Raw genomic sequence first — 20,317 nt, 5'->3', positions numbered from 1 at the left:
TTGATTCACAGAATTTCCTGAGTCTCCAAAGAATTCAGAAGAGAAGAGAATTATTCCCTTGTACTAGTAGATACCCATACATGGGTCAGGCTTTTCAGTGTAAGTTAACATATATGTCCCACCCCTCCAAATCTTCACCAACCCAGCTTCCAGACCACAAGTCAAGTAATTAGATCATCTTACTATGGTTCTCAGTGTCCTAATAGAAGGCCTAGTTAACGTAGAATAGAGAAAATCCACATGGAATCAGAACCTCAAGAAACCAAAGTGGGGAAAAAACAAATTGGCTAGGGGGGAACTTGTTGACTTAGGTGCACCCTCTTAGGTTAGTAAGGCATCTGAGAAACAATGCAAGGGCACCAAGAGCATGCGCAGCACTGGTTATGTGCCTTGGGGCAAGGAACTATCTGGCAAAATTAATTTTAGGGAGGAAGCATTCATTTTGTTTCCATTTTGAGCATGCAGTCCTTGTGATAGGGAAGTTAGGGCACCCTGTTTCTATTCAACCACATTCCAGAACACAACCTGAAAACAAGAGAGGTGTGACAATCCACATTGAATTGATTTTGAACTATGTGAACTTTTAGAGATGTGAAACAGGGACAAAGTCCCTTCAGGGAGACCCGTGAAAAGTGATTGCATGGATCTTTGACGAAAAGTGTAAGTTTCACTGGAGATCCAGGATGACACTAGCATATGCAAATAAGTTCTTGGGCTGCCAAGTGCATGATTAGAAGATTGGTGTATGCAGAGCCCACACCAAGAATAGTTCCATGTTGCTGAACTTCTTGCTAGCTTTCTTCAACTTTCTCCCCAAGAGACTTTTATCTCCGATTTGTTAGGGGGACCTAAAGGTTAGAGGTCAGTCTTCTTGGAAGTACCTTGTGTTGAGTAGGGTGTAGATATGATCAGGGGTAAAACAGTCTCTTCTACTCTGTCCTTAACATTGTTATATCTCCTGGATCTCCACTGGAGAGCATCCATTAGATTTCTTAGCCTAAAGGAGCTGGTCATCTGCACTCATAGAAAAAGAGAGCAGTAAGTGTTGGTGCACAGCTTGCTTTCTCTCCCTCATTTGCTTCAGGAACCCATCCCATGGAAGGTCTGTCACAGTTGAAATGGTTCTCCCCACATCAAGTCACCTAGAATATTCTTTACAGGCATTCCCAGGGACATGTCTCCTAGGTGATCCTAGATTATATCAAACTGACAATACTGTGACAGATATTGATTATTATCAAGAGGTACAAAATCCACAAGAGAGGTTTGTTTCCATACTAAATTAAACAAAACAAAACAAAATATATTTGCCATCAGAAAAAAATGATATGAGAATATTACAGAAGAAGACCAATGTTATGGAGACTCTCTGGTCTTTAGCTCTATAAAATTCTTACATAAGTCCCATCCAGTCTTATTCTTGGTTAGTAGTCACTTGGAGAAATCTCTGGAGGTTCTAAGATTGCCCTAAATTATAAGTCAAAAGCTTGGGCATCTCAATGTTAGAGGTATTTTTCTGGATTCCAGCTCTCTGGCCACAGAACAGAGGAGTTACTTCAACAGCATGCAGAGACCTTTATGTTCTTACATAAGCATTGGAAAAAAAGCAAACAAACAAAGGTTTGGATTAGTCTTTAATGCCCATAAGTTTTGAATATTTTAGAAGAAACCAACAAATGTCAAATTATTATTTTCTTTATTTGCATGCTTTTTTTTTCTGTCTTCTGAAAGTTATGAGACTATTGGTTCCAGGTGAACATAATTAATAAGCATTTGTCACTATGTATAGTGTTCTATTAATGCAGTGAAACTGAGTCTTAGGACTTTCAATCTAGACTTTTGAATTTAGGAATGCCAACCAAGAAAACCTTCAAGAGGCTGAGAGAAGCGCGTTTTCTCCCTGGAGGGATATTGCCCACTAGTGGTAACACGGAAGAACTTCCCCTGGTGTCTCGCTAAAGGGAACCTTTAGTTCTTATAAAACCATCACAGGTCTGACTCTTCTGGAAATAGACCCGGTCTCTACGTGCAGCGCCCCTGCACCACTGTGCCTATCCAATCCTACCTACTGTGGAAGGCATTGAAAGAAATTCAACAAAGCAGGGTAGTGCACATCTGTAATCTCAGAACTCAGGAGGAGGCTGAGTGCAGGGACAGCTGAGTACTGGGACAGCCTCGGTTACACAATGATCTACTATTACGTCTCAGTTATTTTTACAGACATCTATGCTGTCTTTCTTGTTGCATTTAGAAACTCTGGAGAGATTTCTAGCTCACACACTTTTGGGAAGCCATATTTAATTACTTGTATGTATCTGATTTACATCTTTAAATGAAACTACCTTTGGGTATGCCTAGGGCACAGTATTTGGTCACCGTGTTTATCACAGCAACAGAGAGTAAGCTAAGGCAGCCTATGATCCCAGAATTATGGAGTGGAGGCCAAACGGTCAGAGTTCAGTGTGATCTTTGGCTACACAGTGACTTCAAGGCCAGCCTGTCTCAGAAAAAGAACAAAAAGCAAACTAAAAAGAAAAATGTAGAAGTCCACTATTTAAATGGCCTTCCACTCAAGTAAAAGCTTTAATATGCTTTGTGCTCTTTGAACATCATAAATCATAAAAATATAGAATGAATACAATCCAATGAATACCATGTTTAGTTAAAGGTTAAGGACATTTCTGAGGCATCATCGGGATTTCATAAGAGAAAATCCCAAGGACTCTCAGAATATTAAATATGGAGATAGGGAATTAAAAGTGAGATATCAAAACTGTCTTCATTTTCCTCTCTTTAAATTTGTGTATGTGTTCATGAGGTGACCAGAAGAAGGCATCCAAGTTACATGCTTTTTCAGCACACCTGTGTAGGAGATCTGCCTTGATAACTGGGTGCCGTAATCTCACTGTGGTCCTCCAGATTCTCCAGGAAGCTCTCTTAACCTTTAGTCATTTTCTGATCCTTGTCTTTGATCTCGTTGATGAAGCTTTAATGGCAGAAACTTGTGTGTGAGGAACTAATAAACTAAGAGAAATATGTAACTTACTAAATTAAAATCCTTATATTGCCTCATCCTAAACCTCACTGAAACCAAGGAAAGCAGCCATTTATGTTTTCTAGCTTATGCTCAACAATCAGTTAGTTGGTCTTGGAGCAAAATCCAAAATAAAATAAAATCAGATCCAAAATGTGTTTAAGAACATATATCATGATGAAAAGCTACATCACTAATGTCCTTTAGCTCAATATCTTATGACTGTAAAAACAGTTGTAATGTGGTAGAGCGACTGTCATCCTAGAATTTTCTGAAATGCAAATTCTGTATTTTTTTTGCATTGAAGGAAAAAATGGAGCTTCACAGACTCTAATAATGATGGGAAAATATACTGGATGATGCATCAATGAAAGAAAAAGTTGAGCATAATAAGAGAAAGGAATTGAGTGTTGGAAAAAAAACTCAAAGACCCATTGCTTAGGAGAAAAATGAGGTAAATTCTACGCCTACGAAAGTAGTTGCTACTCATTATAGATATTTCTTTCTAATGTTTACCATCTGCTAATTTTAGATGATACCCACCCCACAGTGGACAGGTAGTGCTCCGTCTCCAAAGAACACCCTGTCCAATAAGACTGGCTAGGGTAGGTTTAGTTGTCCACTGAAACTCGTTTCTGGTAGAGATGAGACACTAACTGCTTTTTACCAGGGTGATCTACTTTTATTTCTGCCACATACCATTGTTTCTGTCTTAAGAACCCAGTTCATACCACAGTGAGACTGGCCGGGTTATTAAAAACTTTCACAGGGAAGGAGGGACCTGGGTGGGAGAGAGAAGGGAAGAGGAAAAGAGGGCAAAAAGGTGGGGGGGGGGGCAAGAGAGAAGCCCAGAGTACCAGAAAAATGAATGGAAATATGTGGCTTCCAGGAATGGGGGAACCTTTAGAAAGTTGCATAGACTTGGGATGTGAGAGACTCCCATAGCTGAAGTGCCCAACACTGGGGAAATGGAACCTGAAGTGACCACCTCCAGTAGTTAGACAGGGCATCCAGTGGAGAGATAGGGACACCAACCCACCTTCAAAACTTTTGACCCAGAATTTCTCCTGTCTAAAAGGAATGTGGGGACAAAAGTGGAGCAGAGACTGAAGGAAAGGCCATCCAGTGACTGGCCCCACTTGGGATCCATCCCACGGGTGGGCATCAAATCCTGACACTGTTACTGATGCCATGTTGTGCTTGAAGACAGGAGCCTAGCTTAGCTGTCCTCTGAGAGGCCTTCCAGCAGCTGATCAAGGCAGATGTAGATACTTCAGGCAACCATTGGGCTGTTGGAGACCCCTATGAAAGAGTTAGGATTGAAGGAGCTAAAGGGATGGCAACCCCACAAGAAGACTGACATTGTCAACTCACCTGGGTTCCTAGAAGTTCCCAGAGATTAAGCCACCAACCAGAGAGCATACACTGAGTCCCCTCCACATATGTAGCAGAGGACTCCCTCGTCTGGCCTGGATGAGGGTTGGGGGAGTACCTTTTCAGAGGCAAAGAGGAGTGGGGAATGGGGTGAAGAACTTTGGGAGGGGGGCCAGGAGGGTGACATTTGGGATGTTAATTAATTAATTAATTAATTTATAAAGTCATTCACATTGGGTCTGACTTTTTTCTTGTGGTATTATGATATATCCTAGTAAAACCTGTTACTTGTTTGTTTTGAGACAGAATTTTGCCATATAACCCAGGTGAGGCTCAAACTTGTGTGTTCCCAACTGGCTTGAACTCATGATCCTCCTGTTTTTTTGTTTTGTTTTGTTTTTCAAGCATAAAATAAAGCTTTTCCTGAAGACAAGTAATTATCAAATCATTACAGCAGAGTCATGCCTAAGAGCTGAACACGAAGACAAGATGCAAAGGTTCAGAAGTGATTTTCTGAGATCTCTCTCTCTCTCTCTCTCTCTCTCTCTCTCTCTCTCTCTCTCTCTCTCTCTCCAAACACACACACACACACCCCCCACTTTTAGAAATAAATAAGCAGACAGAAATATTACAGCAAACCTAAGAGGTAGAGGATTTCCCACAGGAGTTTACTCATGAGGGTAATTTCCTCAGAAACACAGTGGCTTAATTGGAAATAAAAGCCTTCTTATCAGTTCCTCCTGGGTTTGTTTTTGTTTCTGGAGAGTTTTCAATCCCAGCTGATAAAGAATGAGAAACATGAACAGGCATGGATGCTATCTTTGTCCACTTCATTTCTGGACAACGTCTCACAGTGGACACAAGAAATATAAAAATAATCTATGTACAGCAGCCCCAGATCTCGGAATTCCCTGAGCTGACCTCCACCTGCTGCTGACCCCTTAGCCCCTGCTCCCTCATCCTGGATGCGCTGGTGCTTAGCTGCATGAAAAATGTCTTTGCCCACATGCTGATGATTTTCCTAAAACAAGCAGGCGATAGAGAAGTAAAGATTTGTCCCAGTATGCTTCCTCTTTCTATAATAAAGATACCATGACCAAAGGTAATGGTTTATTTCCCTTAAAGATTACAAAACCCAAAACAGGAACTTTAGGAGTTGAAACAGAGCCACAGAGAGTGCAGCTTACTTGATTTCATTCCCTGGCTTGCTTAGCTTGCTTTAATACAACCCAGAATCATCTGTCCAGGAGTGGCACCTCCCCAAGAGGTGGGCCCTCCCACATCAACATTACACAAGAAAATGCCTTGCAGACTTCCTACACAGACCAATCTTATGGAGACACATTCTCAGCTAAAGGTTCCTTCCCAGATGACCCGGGATTGTGCAAAGGTGACAACAACAACAACAACAAAAAAATCAAACCAAACCTAACCAAACAGAACAAAACAAAAACAGCCCAAAGTTGAGTACCTCCATGCAAGAAGAGCATTAACGGTGAGAACCACTCAGAGAACTCTGTGGGTCAGGGCACAGACTAGAAGGACTGGGGATCTGTCCTTCAAGGACACACAGGGAATAGAGCTAGAAATTCTAGCTATATTTAATTGGTATTCACTCAACCCACCTCCTTTGTATGTCTCATTTGTTTCTTTTGCTTCTTACACACACACACACACACACACACACACACACACACACTCACACACACACACACACAATGTTGGGGAAAAGAGGATCTTTAAAATCATGTGTGTGTGTATAATTTTATATTATGCATTTTTATTATTATTTATATATTATGTAGTATACTACTTATATATGTAGATATATTTATATGTACACACACATATATATAAACATATATATGCATATAAACCTATCCACATCGCTCTGGAGCCACAAGCCCAAACAGACCCTTCCTTCTACAAGTTGCCTTGATCATGGAGTTAATCATAGCAACTGAAAACTTATACTACCTGCCTGCTCAGGAAATAGGTACTGAGGTCACTGATTCAGTCTGAGAGCCTATGATACATTACAAAGCCTATGAAATGTAATAGTCCAGTCCTGCCTCCCTAAGGGCCATCTGTGATCCTGTCGATCTGAGATATGGCCTCCAAATATCTATCACTCATTCACCTATCTATCGTACATCTGTGTTTCTAGCGTCTGTCAGGGACAGAGAAAAGAGAAATTCCTGGGAATGATTCCCACCTCGGAAGCCAGCTATCAGAATGCAGTAAAGGACAGTGTTGTGCTGTGGCCCACAAAAGACAGTGGGTCTCCAGGAACAGATGATGTGGATGTCCTCACTGTTGCAGAGGCCAGTGGAGACAGTGGATGTCCTCACTGTTGCAGAGGCCAGTGGAGACGGTGTGGTGACAGCAAGATGGAGGAAGGATGGGACAGATGGTCTGACCTTATCAGAATCCAAAGCCTCTGGGAAACCAAACAAAGTTTCTCTTCAAATGAGTATAAAAGTCAGAGTGACCATGAGCTAGTCAGGAGAAGATAGAGAGGCCAGGCAAAAACTATAATCTCTTTATGGGAACAAAAGAACCAGCAAAAATGAACAGCTTCTACAAAGATTCTTTGGCTAGAGATAGAAGGAAAGCAGGAGTGATCTTCTTTCCCAAGGGAAAAGAGAGAAACCCGAAGCTCTGAGAGTCAAGTAGAGACTTTTGATGTTTGATGAGTAACTCTACTCTGTGAGAGGGGCAGGAACCTACAGATGAGAAATGGAAGAATAAAGCTGCTATTTAGATCTATGTATATTTTACTTGTGATTGAGCCCTGAGTGAGGACTGGTAGACGCAGTGCACTTACACTGTGCTGAAAGGAGTGACCTGTATTTTAAAATCTGTACTTACATTCAGTTTGTACCTCTTATTAAATATTTACTCTGAACCTTACTCCCTACTTCTAGAATTTCCTTGGATATATACATATACATATTTATATTCATATACATATATACACATATATGTATTTATATATCCCTGTATATAATGTATATAATTATATATCATATAAAAATAATTTTAAATTAAAATATACTATATAAATATATAAAATACACATATCTAATATATAGTAATGCATAAATATATGTATATAAAATATAACATAATAAATTATGATAAATAATATGTATGTGAATATATTATATAATGCATATATCTTATAATCTATTATAATGAGGTCATAATGTTAACATTTTTAAGATATTAAAATATTGGGTAGTATTAAGAAGTTGTTTCAAAGAACTGTTACAATATTCAGAATACAGTCTATTTTTTAGTGAAATATGATCCACTGTTCAAAATTGGTACCACAAGTTAATTTAACATTCTTTTTAGAAAATAACTGTGCATAACTAAATAATGACAAGAAAATCAAATCCATTTTATTCATGAATATCCTGAAGTCAGTATTTTGTCTCAGAAAGATTGAAGCCTAGATTTCCAGTATTTAGCTCCTGCAAGGATGTAGGCAGACTGTTTCAGGAACGTTTTTTAAAAAATAATTGTTTTAATAAATAATGCTTTGATATGTCTCAGAAGGAAATAAAGTTCATAGTGATGGAGAGCTGTCTCGGCAGTGCTGAGCACTTGCTGAGCAAACATCTGGACGGGAGTTCAGATCTCAGCTCTGCTCCAAAATCTTGGTGTGGCCAGGCACGTGCCTGTTACTTCACACCCAGTGAGCAGAAACAGGAAGATGGCTGGTGATTGCTGGTTTCCAGTCTAACAAAAAAAAAAAAACCACAACATCCTCATTCAGGGAGAGAACCTGCATCAAAGAAATACAATACGGTGAAGAGGGTTGGAGGAGGGCACCCAATGCTCTCCTGTGGCCTCTACATGCATGCACAGGTACAGGTATTCACACATGTGCACATACACACATATAAATGCATGGTGTTCATATGTATATGCAAAATAAAATTACATAACATGTTAATGGTAATAAAGTCTTTATTATTCTGATAAATTGCTGATTGCCAAATCAATAACTTGAATATTACTAGTTTAAATAAATGATAAAGATATTAAGACACAATGTTCATCCTCCTTTGTGTAAGTTATAAGAATTTATAATACATAGGTTATTTTGCTGATACTTAGGGGTTTAGATAGATACTCTCTAAAATACTAAAATATTTTCAATTCAGCAATGCAGCACTGTTGTCCCAGGTCCTTTACCTTGGGCTCCCTCAGACCTGTACATGATCGAGCAGCTTTTATAACAGGGGTTTCCTAGAACTTGCTCAAAAACTGTGGCCTGTGTTGGTCTGGCATTAAATATCACCCAGTCTCTGTGTAGACTTGTAAGAATAAAGCAAGAAACAATGTTTATTGACAGACTAAGAAGACATGTTCTTTCCTGAGCACTTGACATCATTTTAAGATCTAAGTAATCAGAAGACCAGGTCAGAGGGGATCACACAGTGAGGAGGAGAATGTTCTGGGAAGCAGGTTTGTCCGTGGGATAGGTTAAGTCAGTTTTTAGTTGGTTTTTGGCTCAAATATTGTAGCTTCCTCCTTTCTTGCATGGGTTTGCAATAGGCCCTTACTGCTGGATAAACTTAGAAGACTCAAATTATTCCAAATCTTCAATCTTCACCAGGGAGGCTGTCTTCTCACAAATCCAAGAAATTTCAGCACTACAGCGAGAAACGTAAATATTCCCTCTTTCAAAGTAAGCACACTCTCGGGATCCATTGAAACTGGCAAGCTCTTTCTCATTAAATCTGAAAAGTAATCGATTTAAAAGTAATTAAAACTAGTATATAAAATTTAAGCAGAATTTAGTGTTCTCAGTCACCTGTAGAGAGAAAGAGTCGAGTATTATGCAGCCTCTACAGAGCATCAGAAGCTGCAAGGTCAGCACAGCTGCGTTCTTCCTTTCAGGTTAATTTTGATCCTGGGTAAAACATTCCCTTAAGAAGAATGTATTTAGCTCTGCATGCCATGCTGGTATGAGAGTGGCACAAAAGCTGTGGGAGTAACCAACCACTATCTGATTGGATTTAAAGGTGACTCTGTGAGAGGGGACCTATGCCTGACACTGGTGACAGTTTTCATTGGTCTGTTTGCTTTCTAAAGACAGAGAAAGGAGGGATGGAATTGGATGGGTGGGGGGATCTGGTAGGAGATGAGGGAGGGGAATCTGTGATAAGAATATACTACATAAAATCCAATTAAATAAAAAGAAAAATATTTAAGTTGTGGCTTGGTGATTATTATTTCCCACTGTAATATAGAATTCCATTAATGGAGCTTACTCAGTACAAATTAAACTAGAATTTATGGATAATTTTTTTATATTTCATATTTTAATAAGATAACTAGAAAAATAAAATCAAAGTTATGACATTTTACTGTGTAAAAGTGTACTTATGCATGCTTTCATAGATACTTGAGAAAACAAGATAAGAATCTGAGAGAGGAAATGGATGATTTATTGATGTGATCTATAAGTAGTTGGGAAATTGTGTCCATGGTTTTTTTTTGTTGTTTTTTTGTTTTTTTTTTTTTGTTTTCAGGGTTTTTTTGGGGGAGGGGTTGGCTCAACTTTAATGATAATCCTTAAACGTTGTTCTTGAAAATTATGCATGCTCAGCTTAAACCTTTTTTGCAAATACTGCTTTTTTTTACAAAAAAAAAAAGATGCACACTAGTATGCCATGTTATTTTATTCATCAAAGATAAATATCCCTATTTGGATACATCTCAGAAATAGAGACTTTATTCAGGACCCAGGGAAGAGGCTGCACAAGCCTGAAGTAGTCTTTCTAAGCTTAGTTGACTTCTCTGACAACTGCATGAAGACCTAGGGTCATTGTCCACAGGCTCTGCATCCCAACTATGGGCCATTTCCTCCACATGTCCACAGGGGCCAAGAGACGAGTCAAGAATGACCAGTACTCACATAGGAGAGGAGAAAGGCACATTCTAACCCAAGAACTGTGCTGCATTTACATGGGGCTGTGGTCCCACTCCTGGAAGATCGTCTCTCTGTCTAATGGCCCTCCTCTCCTCGGGTCAGCTGTGAGAACTACCCTCTAGTTAATCTGCTTTTAAAAAGGAACAACTCTCCTTTACATCCCCATTGTTTTGAGTGAGCCTTCTGCTATCATTACTAGTGTGAAAATAGACTAACAAAATATCGCTGGTAATCAAGATAAGAATCTGGGGAGTATATATTTGGATAGTAAAAGTACCAGGAAAATCTCTGGGAAATGGATATTTAGGGAGAAAAAAAAACCAGACATATCATTATTTGGTGAGCCAAAGCTGAATCCCAGCAGCTTTGAGCAAACATGAAATGATGAGAGTTCAATATAGAAAATGCTGACAACAAACATCAAATAGTAAAACAGACCCAATGGCTTGAGCACTTGGAGGATGGAGGAGGAGAGATGATAGTGGTACCAACTCCCATTTAGTGTAAATGCTGTAGCTTTAAAAATTATATAAATACACTTACTCTGTTTTGCTAACATTCTGATGTGGAATGTTTGTCTTAAAAGTCTTTCATAGATAGTTTGAACTATGTGTTCTTTTAAACTTTTATTTTTTTAAAGGATTAATTTTATTTTATTTTATGTGTATGTCTGTATGTCTATGCATACATGTATACATGTGCCCCCAAGCTCAGTAGAGGGGGTTAAATCTCCTGGACCTGTAGCTATAGGTGGTTGTAAGTCACTTGTGGGTGGTGGGATTTGAACTCAGGTCCTCTTGTAAAAGTAGCCTTGGCTCTTAACCACTGAGCAATCTTTCCAGTCTTTAGTTTTAAAATAAAAAAAAATATGCTTTTGAGATGACTCAGTGGGCAAGGGCATTTGGCACCAAGCCTGATGATTTGCATTCAGTTCCCTGAACCCACATGCTGGAAGGAGAGAACTTATTCCTACAGGTTTTCCCCTGATATCCTTAATGTGTGCCCCGGCACCACATAACCCTGACCTCCCCAATAAATAAACAAATAGAAAAGTAATTTTTAGGCATGACAGTTAAGACAAATCTTGTTCTTGAAAAAACAAGGACTTAGACCATGGTACCATCTCATAGATGAAATAAACACTAGTTTTCAACTCCTAACCCACACCACAAACCCACTGGCTTCCTCTTTGAGCCCAGCCTGACGCTAAGTGACACTAATATCCCAGTGAGTCTGGACCTCTTTTCTAAGGAGTCTTTCGGAAAGTGCAGAAGATGGGATGGAGGAAGACTTTGAAAGACACATTTTTATGTTGATTTCTATTTTATTATAACTTTAAATAGTTGCAAAAAATAAAAATATAATAATATAATAATATTTTTTATTCATTTTTATTTTTTATTTCCCAAATCGTACAGATTTGAGATGTACTTTCAACCTTGTTATCAAGACTCTGCAGCAGTAAATTTTGCTTTGGGCATTTGCCGTGTAATGTAATTGGTGGTTCTGCATCAGGGAGCTAATCTGTAAACTAACCAGGCAGTTCAGACTTACTTTTTGTGAGAAAACAGCCAACAATTACTTAATGTGAGTAAATATGTCAACATCTGAATGTATGTTCTTATGACAAACACCACCCTTGAAGGTTGCAACGGCTGGAAAATGAAATGGCCGAGTGGCTGAATAGGTGACCTAAAGTGTTCAGTCTTGATTTGATTACATTTGAACTGGACAGTCTTAGGCAAGTCACTGAAGCTCTCTGATAATATTTGTATTATGTAGTGGGGATATGAAAGTACATCCTTCAAGAGTTTATATTTATGAAGTACTTTGAACATACTACTGCATGTACATGCTTAATAAGGAAAACAACCAAGAGACACATGGAGTTTAGTGCATTGCTCTGCCGTCGACAAAATAGATGGAATTACTTACCAGCTCTCAATGTCTTCTCTATGGAAGCTCTCTCTTTTGTTAAACAATACGGTTCTTTTTTCATATCTAGGTTTTTAATTATTTCAATTTACATAAATTTTCTCAGAGTTCTATGGGAATCCTGATCTTCCACCTGAAACAGTTAGATACTTACAGGGTTGGAGGAGGCAACGAACCATCCTCCCACAGCCAGTTTCTGCCAGATGAATTCCAGGACAATCCCAGCCAAAAGAAAGAGAATGTGAGGGACAGCTGTGACTGAAGGAGATCCTGGGGACAGGAGAAAGCATAAGTGAGAGGCCCACCTGCTAGCTTGCAGTGGTAAAATTAACATATGTATTATATGTAACAAGTGTGTGTGTGTGTGTGTGTGTGTGTGTGTGTGTGTGCATGCTCACACGCATGCATGCACGTGTGTATCCAGGGTTCCGTACCCAGTTCCTCAAATCATTTATTAGTTCTCATTCAAAATCCACTAATGCCCTGTTACAAACAGGAGCATCACACATTTGTTCCTCATTGTATGGGTAATTTCTATAGCTGGGGGAGGAGAGTCAGCCATACCCTTTCTTCAATACTGTCAATCTTCACCAGCGTGGCATTCTTGTCCATACAGTCCTTTCTGCTATCATGCCAGGATTTCTCTTCATTGGCTGAGAAATAGTAGCAGCTGTTTCCATGCCATTGCCATGTCTTGGGACAAGGATTGCACTTATGGTCTGAAAAGGACATCATACTCAAAAGTACAAGCTCTGTGAGGTGATCGTAGAAACCTTTGGAAACTAAGTCATACATATGGATGACAGATCTGAGCATGAGTACCCCAAAACATACCATGACAGGACCCTCTGGAAGCAGAGTAACCCCAGTTGGGGGTTTCACAATGTCAGGGGATTCTCTTTGCAGGTGAAACTTTTGAATATTATGATAACCAAACCACCAAGAAGTAACTGATAAGGTGAAAGGTTAAGGTATTCAGGCTAATCGCATTTGGAAGTGACTATGAAGTTTCCCAAAATATTAAAGAAATATCTGTAATTCCTTGTTCATTGTACATTTAAGGTGCCATGCTCAAGGGATTGTTGGAGGACATAACTCTTAGGTGCTATGCTTGATGTGGGGACTTTAATCAGGGTGTCAGGTCTGATCTGGCCTTTTTGCAGATCTAAGACAAATTACCAGAAGCATGGATGAGGAATTCCTTGCAGAGTTTGGTAGCCATCTGCCCCTGCCTCTCCAGGAGGGCAGAGATCTGGGACTGGAGAGATTCCTCTGTAAGACCCTTTCTGGAGTTGTTCAGTGGTTCAGACAGATTGTCCTGCTGTGGATGGATGATTTTCTGAAGTTGACTCAACTTCTCTGAATCAGAGTTAATATCATTAGACACCTGCAAAACTGGAAGACATAAGAAGACTGCATGGGAGCTGCTGCTCTCACAAGGCTGCCAGGCTGACTCAAGAGTGTGGTATACCGACCACCAGGGATTCTCCCTCCACCCCTTTCTCCTCCTCTACCCCTTTCTTCTCCTCCCCTTCCTCTTCCTCCTCTTACTCCTATTCCTCTTCTTCCTTCCCTTTCTCCTCCTCTTTCTTCTTCTTCCTCTTCTCTCTCCCTCCTCCCCCTTTCTCTTTTCTTTCCTTTCTCTCCTCTTTCTTCTTTTTCTCCTTCTTTTGTCCTCCCTTTCTCTTTTCCATCCTCCTTCTCCCTCTTTCGTAGGCTTCATGTTGTTCTCCTGCTTATACTCCCTCAGCCCATTTTCTTTCTTTCATCCTTGACAGTGTTTTGTCAATAATTCCAGACAATCCCAGAATGGTTGGACCATTCTAACCACTCCTAATTCTGGATCCATGCATCAATTTAAAAACATCTTTATTTTTATTAAGTTTTCCTTGGAAATATGAAGAGCCACCCTGAGTATGAGTATCACCATCCCTAGACTGTGAACGTAGGCAGAGTATAAAGGAGGAAGCAAGCAGAACATGGCATTCACTTCCTTTTGCTCTCTGACATCTGATGCATTATGATCAACTACTCTACACACCTGTCTCTGTGACTTCCCATCATGAGGGGCTGTATTCCTTCTTAATGAAATCATTGACCAAAATAAAACCTTCCTTTTTTTAATCTGCTTTTGTTGTTGTTGGTTTTTTTGTTTCTATTTTTTGTAGTTGTTTTGTTTTGTTTTGTTTGGTATGGTCACATCAACAAGAAACACTAATTCATACAGTGTTTTCTAATATTATAATAGATTTTTTAAATTACAAGTCTCCTGAGAGTGAGTGCTGATCAAATCAATACTCTTTATTTCACATACGTAACATTTTATAACATACATATCCTCTGGATGGCTTTCCATTACCATAATGTAGAATGTCCTGCCCAGAACAAAGAGAACATTCTCTTAGGGTCTGCTAGGGAGTGACTTCCACTGTAAGGATAGTTCCGTTCTGCCTGTCAGGTGTGACATAACTCCCACCCCTGCTCTTCCTTATCTATGTGATTTTCCTCATTCACAAAACTCAGGTTGTTGTTGCCACTCAATATTTTCTTTACCCTAGGAAGGTCATGGGTGAGCAGATTGAGTTAATCTTCTACTAAGTTTCAATATAAACAAATTGCCACACCTGTCTGTAAATCCATTTCCCCCCTTGCTCTCATGTTTTCATAAGACTAACAAATGTGTATGTCTGGTCAGAAGAGAGCTTGTTCATTCTAACCAATAACTAAGACAAGAAGAATTCTCCTCACAGTGTGATCAGGTTCATCAAAAGACAAAAATGTCTGTGAGGCAGAATTCACACAGCAGTGAAATAGGTCCATGCTCAGTTTGCTTCGAAGGCGTGCTGGAGAATGATCTGGAGTAATAGAAGTGATTTGAGAATTCTGCATGCTGGTACCTTATCCTTCATGAATTAGCACACTGTGCCAGTGTTTTCTAAATGTCTGTCATTTGTGTAATACACATACACTTACACATAGTTGCCAAGGTTACCAGTCCTGTCACCAGCATCAAGCAGAGGGTCATCAAGCTCAAGGCAGCTCCTCGCCAAAGTGGGGATTGAGCTGGGCATTCTGGAAACCAACAGGGCAGAAACACAGCATTCTGTTACTTTGGGGATCGTTTTTTCCCACCCAGAAACCTTCTAGCTATTAAACTTTCCCCCCGCTTTGTTAATGTTGCTCTTTAAATATTCCTAATATGACTCGTGATGTCTCCCCCGTACTTTGAAGAGTGATTGTCACTTAATTTGCTATTTGTTTGTTTTACATTTGTCCCCTTCTTTGTCTTTCTTCTTCAAGTCCACTGACATCATGAATGATATGTGGAGGTAAGGTCTCTGGACTGATGCTGAGAATAGAAAAAAACCTGAGTTTTAAGACACAAATCTCCAAAACGAGGTGGCTCTTCCTTACTTATAAAGATGGATTATACTTTTAAAATTACAGTTAACCCAATAAAATAATTTTATGTCATTTTTGTCCTATTTTCTATGTCATAAAGAGTAAATTAATCCCGGACAAAAATGTAGTTAGTCTAAGATGCAGAACTATCAGGCAACTCTTGGACCATGCTTGTCATAAAAGTATCTGTCAGCTTTCTCTTCCTTGATTCACACAATGTTTTTGCCAGGTGAGTACAATAGCACTCATATGAAAGCCACATGACCCCGTGACTCAAAGGTTAGATTTGAATGAGAATTAGGAGACAGAAAAGATAAGCATAATCATCTCACCTTTAATAAACACTGCAAACTATGCTGCTCGTTGTTGTGTGGTATATCTTCTCCCTAACACACACACACACACACACACACACACACACACACACACACACACACACACACACACTAAAACACACCCATGGAGTGGAAGACGGCAATGCATATGATTCAGAATAACAACTCAGACTGTAACACAACCTTTGGGGGTGAAGGAGTCTTGTACATGGAACTGGCCCTAGAGACTTGACATTTCTGCCAGGTGGGCATAAAGGAATGAGCTGACATTGGAAGACTGGCTCTATCTACCACACACCTGTACAAAAGTGGAAAGCAACCTAGCTGCTTCAAGATTCAGTTTTCCTATCCATAGCTGCAAAACTAGTGATATTATTTACTTTACATGTACACTTCAATAAAGATATGTATACATAGATTTTTTTATCATTAAATAGTCTGAATTATACCTTGGGCTCTGGTACAACCATATCTAATGAGAAGAGCAAAAGTCATAAAGCCAGCACAACTACTTGACAGAGACCTAGCAAAGCTGTGCCGGGTGATGCGATTGCTGTGATGCTGTCTTCCACTTATGGTTTTGGTCTTCACATGTTGCATGCTTGGGGGTATTGGACTGATGGGAAATTTCTTATGAATCATGTGTACCTTCTCCCAGTTGTACTGCTGCTAAGCTTCCCCGGGAAATTCCTGAGCATATTACACCTCATGCTTCCAGGGAGCTATCCTTATCTGGCCTTACTTGAAGGTCTTCCTTATGCCCTGGAGGATGTGACTCAAATAAAGATGCCAGAGATCTCCTTAGGAGGCTCCAGCTCTAATACACTCATAGAACATCTGCCCCTGTACTTACTCAGGAAAAAGATAATCAGAACTAGGTAAACTTAATTTCATAAATAAGATTCGGTGGTCTAGAGAAGTTGGCAGAACAGGTTAAAAGCCTCTTCTTACTATATACTCAGGCAATTACATGGCACAAAAGATTGGGGGCCAACAGACTGAGCATAGGGACCCCAGTGAAGGAGTTAGAGGAAAGATTGAAGGAGCTGAAGGGGTTTGCAACCCCATAGGAAGAACAACAATATCAACCAACCAGATTCCCCAGAGCTCCCAGGGACTAAATCACCAACCAAAGAATACACATGGATTGACCCATGGCTCCAATTGCATATGTAGCAGAAGATGGCCTTATCTAGCATCAGTGGTAGGGGAGGCACTTGGTCCTGTGAAGGCTTGATACCCCAGGGGAATGCTAGGTGGGAGTGGGTGGGTAGGAGGTTGGGGAGGAGTACCCTCATAGAAACAGAGAGGAAGGGGGTGGAATAGTGAATTTGTGGAGGGGAAGCCAGGAAGGGGGATAACGTTTGAAATGTAAATAAATAAAATAATCAAGAAAAAATTAGAAAAGAAAGATTGGGGGCCACATATGATATAGCCCCTCAGGAAAAGATATAGCAACAAAGTTACATTGGCTAGAGTTATCTGTGCCCTACACAAGGATTTATACTTACAGACAAAGACTGGTATAGAAAATATGATTAAAGAAAGCACCATATCCAGAGGTTAGGCCTGGCCCTCCAGTTAAGGGCTGGGGCCACCCATCCATCTCCAAAATTTTAACCCAGAATTATTCCTGTCTAAAGGAAAGACAGGGACAAAGAGTGGAGCGGAGACGGAAGAAAAGGCCATCCAGAGACTGCGCTACCTGGGGATCCAGGCCACATGTAGACACCAAACCCAGACACTTGCTGATGCCAAGAAGTGCTTGCTGACAGGAGCCTGACACAACTGTCTCTAGAGAGGCTCTCTCAGATCCTGACCAATATAAATGCAGATGCTTGAAGCCAACCATCAGACTGATCACAGGGACCCCAATGGAGGAGTTAGGGGAAGGACTGAAGGAGCCAAATGGGCCTTATCTGGCATCAATGGGAGGGGAGGCCCTTGGTCCTATGGAAGCTTGATGCCCCAGTGTAGAGGAATGCTAGGGAGATGAGGCAGGAGTGGGTGGGCGGATGGGGGAGCACCCTCATAGAAGCAGGTTAAGGGTGGATGGGATAGAGAATTTTCAGAGGGGAAACTGGGAAAGGGGGTAACATTTAAAATGTAAATAAATGAAATATCCAAACTTTAAAACATAATAAACTTACGGTCCTAGGAAATAAAAGACCCCCTTACTTAGAAAAGTTAGCTGCTGGTGGTAAAATTTCCAAGTATATAAAAGTCTAGAAACACTGCACTGTGCCAGAAATTGAATAATAACTGCAACAGCTTTGGCATCAAAATTCTTCTTGGGGCTAATGAAAATCAACACTCTGACCATTAAAAGTTGATAATACACTGCTCGGGACGTGGCAATCTGCCCAGGCTGGCTTGGAGATTTTCTTTCTTTCTAGTACCCTTGAAACTGCAAGAGCTAGCAGCCTGAAAACAGACTGCTGTGCTTTGACAAAATATGCCTCTGGATTCTTAAAAGTTGGGTTATGGGGTTGATGAGGGAAAACAGTTGTAGATGATCAATCTGTTCTGTCCCAGTTTATCACTGATGATTAAACTTATGACCAAGAGGCAGTTAAAACACATGTCCAGGTACAAAAATGATATGATCTATGTTTTGGAAAAACATGAATCTATCCTTGTCTATTGAGTTCTGTAGAGATAAAGAAACACTCCACCTGCCAATCGTCAGTCAGGCTGGAAGATTGCCTGTGCCTGCCTCACTTCTTCTTCACCCACTTGCTACCTCCTTAGTGGGACCTGGCCATTGCCAGGGCTGGCCCCGGCAGGGTTCTAGAGACAGTGAGTTAAAAACCAGCATAAGAGCAAAAGCTAGCTCACGATCATTTCTGATTCAACTGTACTCGGCTTCTTTCCTTCAGTAGGCTATGCCATACACCAGCGAGGTTTCCTCTACAGAGTTTAGAACCCTGTTCGGCTTCTAGAAGAACATCTCTCTGGCACTGCTAAAAAGGCATAAAGGATCTAAGGGTGTTTATGAATAGACATCTTCACTGCCTGACCCGAATTCTGACATACCCGTTAACACTTTCCCCTACAGTGAAGAGTTTCATAACAGTGATTCCAACAATTCCCACTGGCTTTGAAAGCCCCATCGATTCTCTTAAGGAGACTCACTCTGCTGACAGTTTGTCTCTATTTTGGGGACTATTTCACACATTCCTCCGCCCTTCAGTGTCAAAGCTGGCATCTGTAAGCACTCAACACCTGTCATTTGCAAAGTCATCGTATGCTTTCTCTAAGCTCTTACCTTCTTTTCTTAGGTTATTTCCATCCTGATTACCTCTCACTCCTGCAGAGTCCTGAAGCATCAGTGTCGCATAGGTCGCTTCATCAGACATCCTAGGAGAAAGTGGTTCTGTAAATTAATGTTGCAATTTCTTCAGGCCCAGTTCAGGCCATTCCTTTTCAAGGTCAGGCGCTTTTACACAGACATGAGACACTCCCTATTGTTCCTTTGTAAGGACAGAATAAAAGTCATTTTCTCCCTAGTGAAAGTGTGAGAGAAAGCAGAAACTCTCCTTAGGAATTACAATGTTGATAACTTCCAACTGTACTGCACTGATCTTTGCTATGCTGGTAGGTAAGCAAATGTTAAGGCTTCATGTTGGAATCCCTATAATCCTTAAGGAACTTTGAATGATTAGAAAGCCTCGTTTTCTTCTCTGCTTGTGTGTAAAGCTAGTTATTCCTATATTGGATATAGTTTGTCCTCAGTCATACCATATACCAAGCAGAGTCAGGATAGGAAGGGCTGTGTCATATATGAATGAGTAGCACAATAAAAAAAGTGTGTGTGTGTGTGTGTGTGTGTGTGTGTGTGTGTGTGTGATGGAAAGAGACACGGAGACAGAGGAGAACATAGAGCTGGCAATGGGAAGTTGTTGAGGCATAAGTAAGAAGTTGCAGTGTGCTAAAATTTGGTAAGGGAGGCTGCTGCGGTGGGTTGAGGTAAAATCCAGCAGAAACTTTTCAAACAATGCCTTGCTGTATTGAGAGAGTGATAAAACAGATAGAGTGAGGCAAAGACACACTGATATCTGTAATTCATTTGGTTTTTTTTTTTTTTTTTTTTTTGTTTTTTTTTTTTTTGAGATTGAGGGCAGCTCACAGTATTGTCGCATGGCACAGCCAGAACTCTTACAGAAAATGCAGTATCTTTTTGGGGTAAAAAATCAGAGGGGGAAGTTTGGGCTGTCTACAGCCATAAACAGTACAGAGACAATCAGGGATTTGTGTGGACAGTGGTTGCAAGGATGTCCAAATAGT

General features: G+C 40.3%; 1 protein-coding gene across 1 annotated transcript; it reads right to left on the bottom strand.

The window, feature by feature from the left end:
- Nucleotides 1-8,369: 8,369 nt before the first annotated feature.
- Clec12b (C-type lectin domain family 12 member B) lies at nt 8,370-19,396 on the bottom strand. The gene is made up of 6 exons (XM_032907364.1): nt 19,299-19,396; nt 15,267-15,365; nt 13,473-13,688; nt 12,858-13,012; nt 12,448-12,563; nt 8,370-9,162 (listed from the first exon to the last, which is right to left on the bottom strand). The coding sequence occupies exons 1-6, from the start codon at nt 19,387-19,389 to the stop codon at nt 9,012-9,014; spliced, it is 828 nt and encodes a 275-aa protein (XP_032763255.1). The 5' UTR covers nt 19,390-19,396; the 3' UTR covers nt 8,370-9,011.
- Between the last annotated feature and the right edge of the window lie 921 nt (nt 19,397-20,317).

The sequence above is a fragment of the Rattus rattus genome, chromosome 6 (genome assembly GCF_011064425.1).
Source record: "Rattus rattus isolate New Zealand chromosome 6, Rrattus_CSIRO_v1, whole genome shotgun sequence".
NCBI lineage: Eukaryota > Metazoa > Chordata > Mammalia > Rodentia > Muridae > Rattus > Rattus rattus.
Note: the sequence above shows the minus strand (reverse complement) of the source record. Positions and strands in the feature narration are given on the sequence as shown.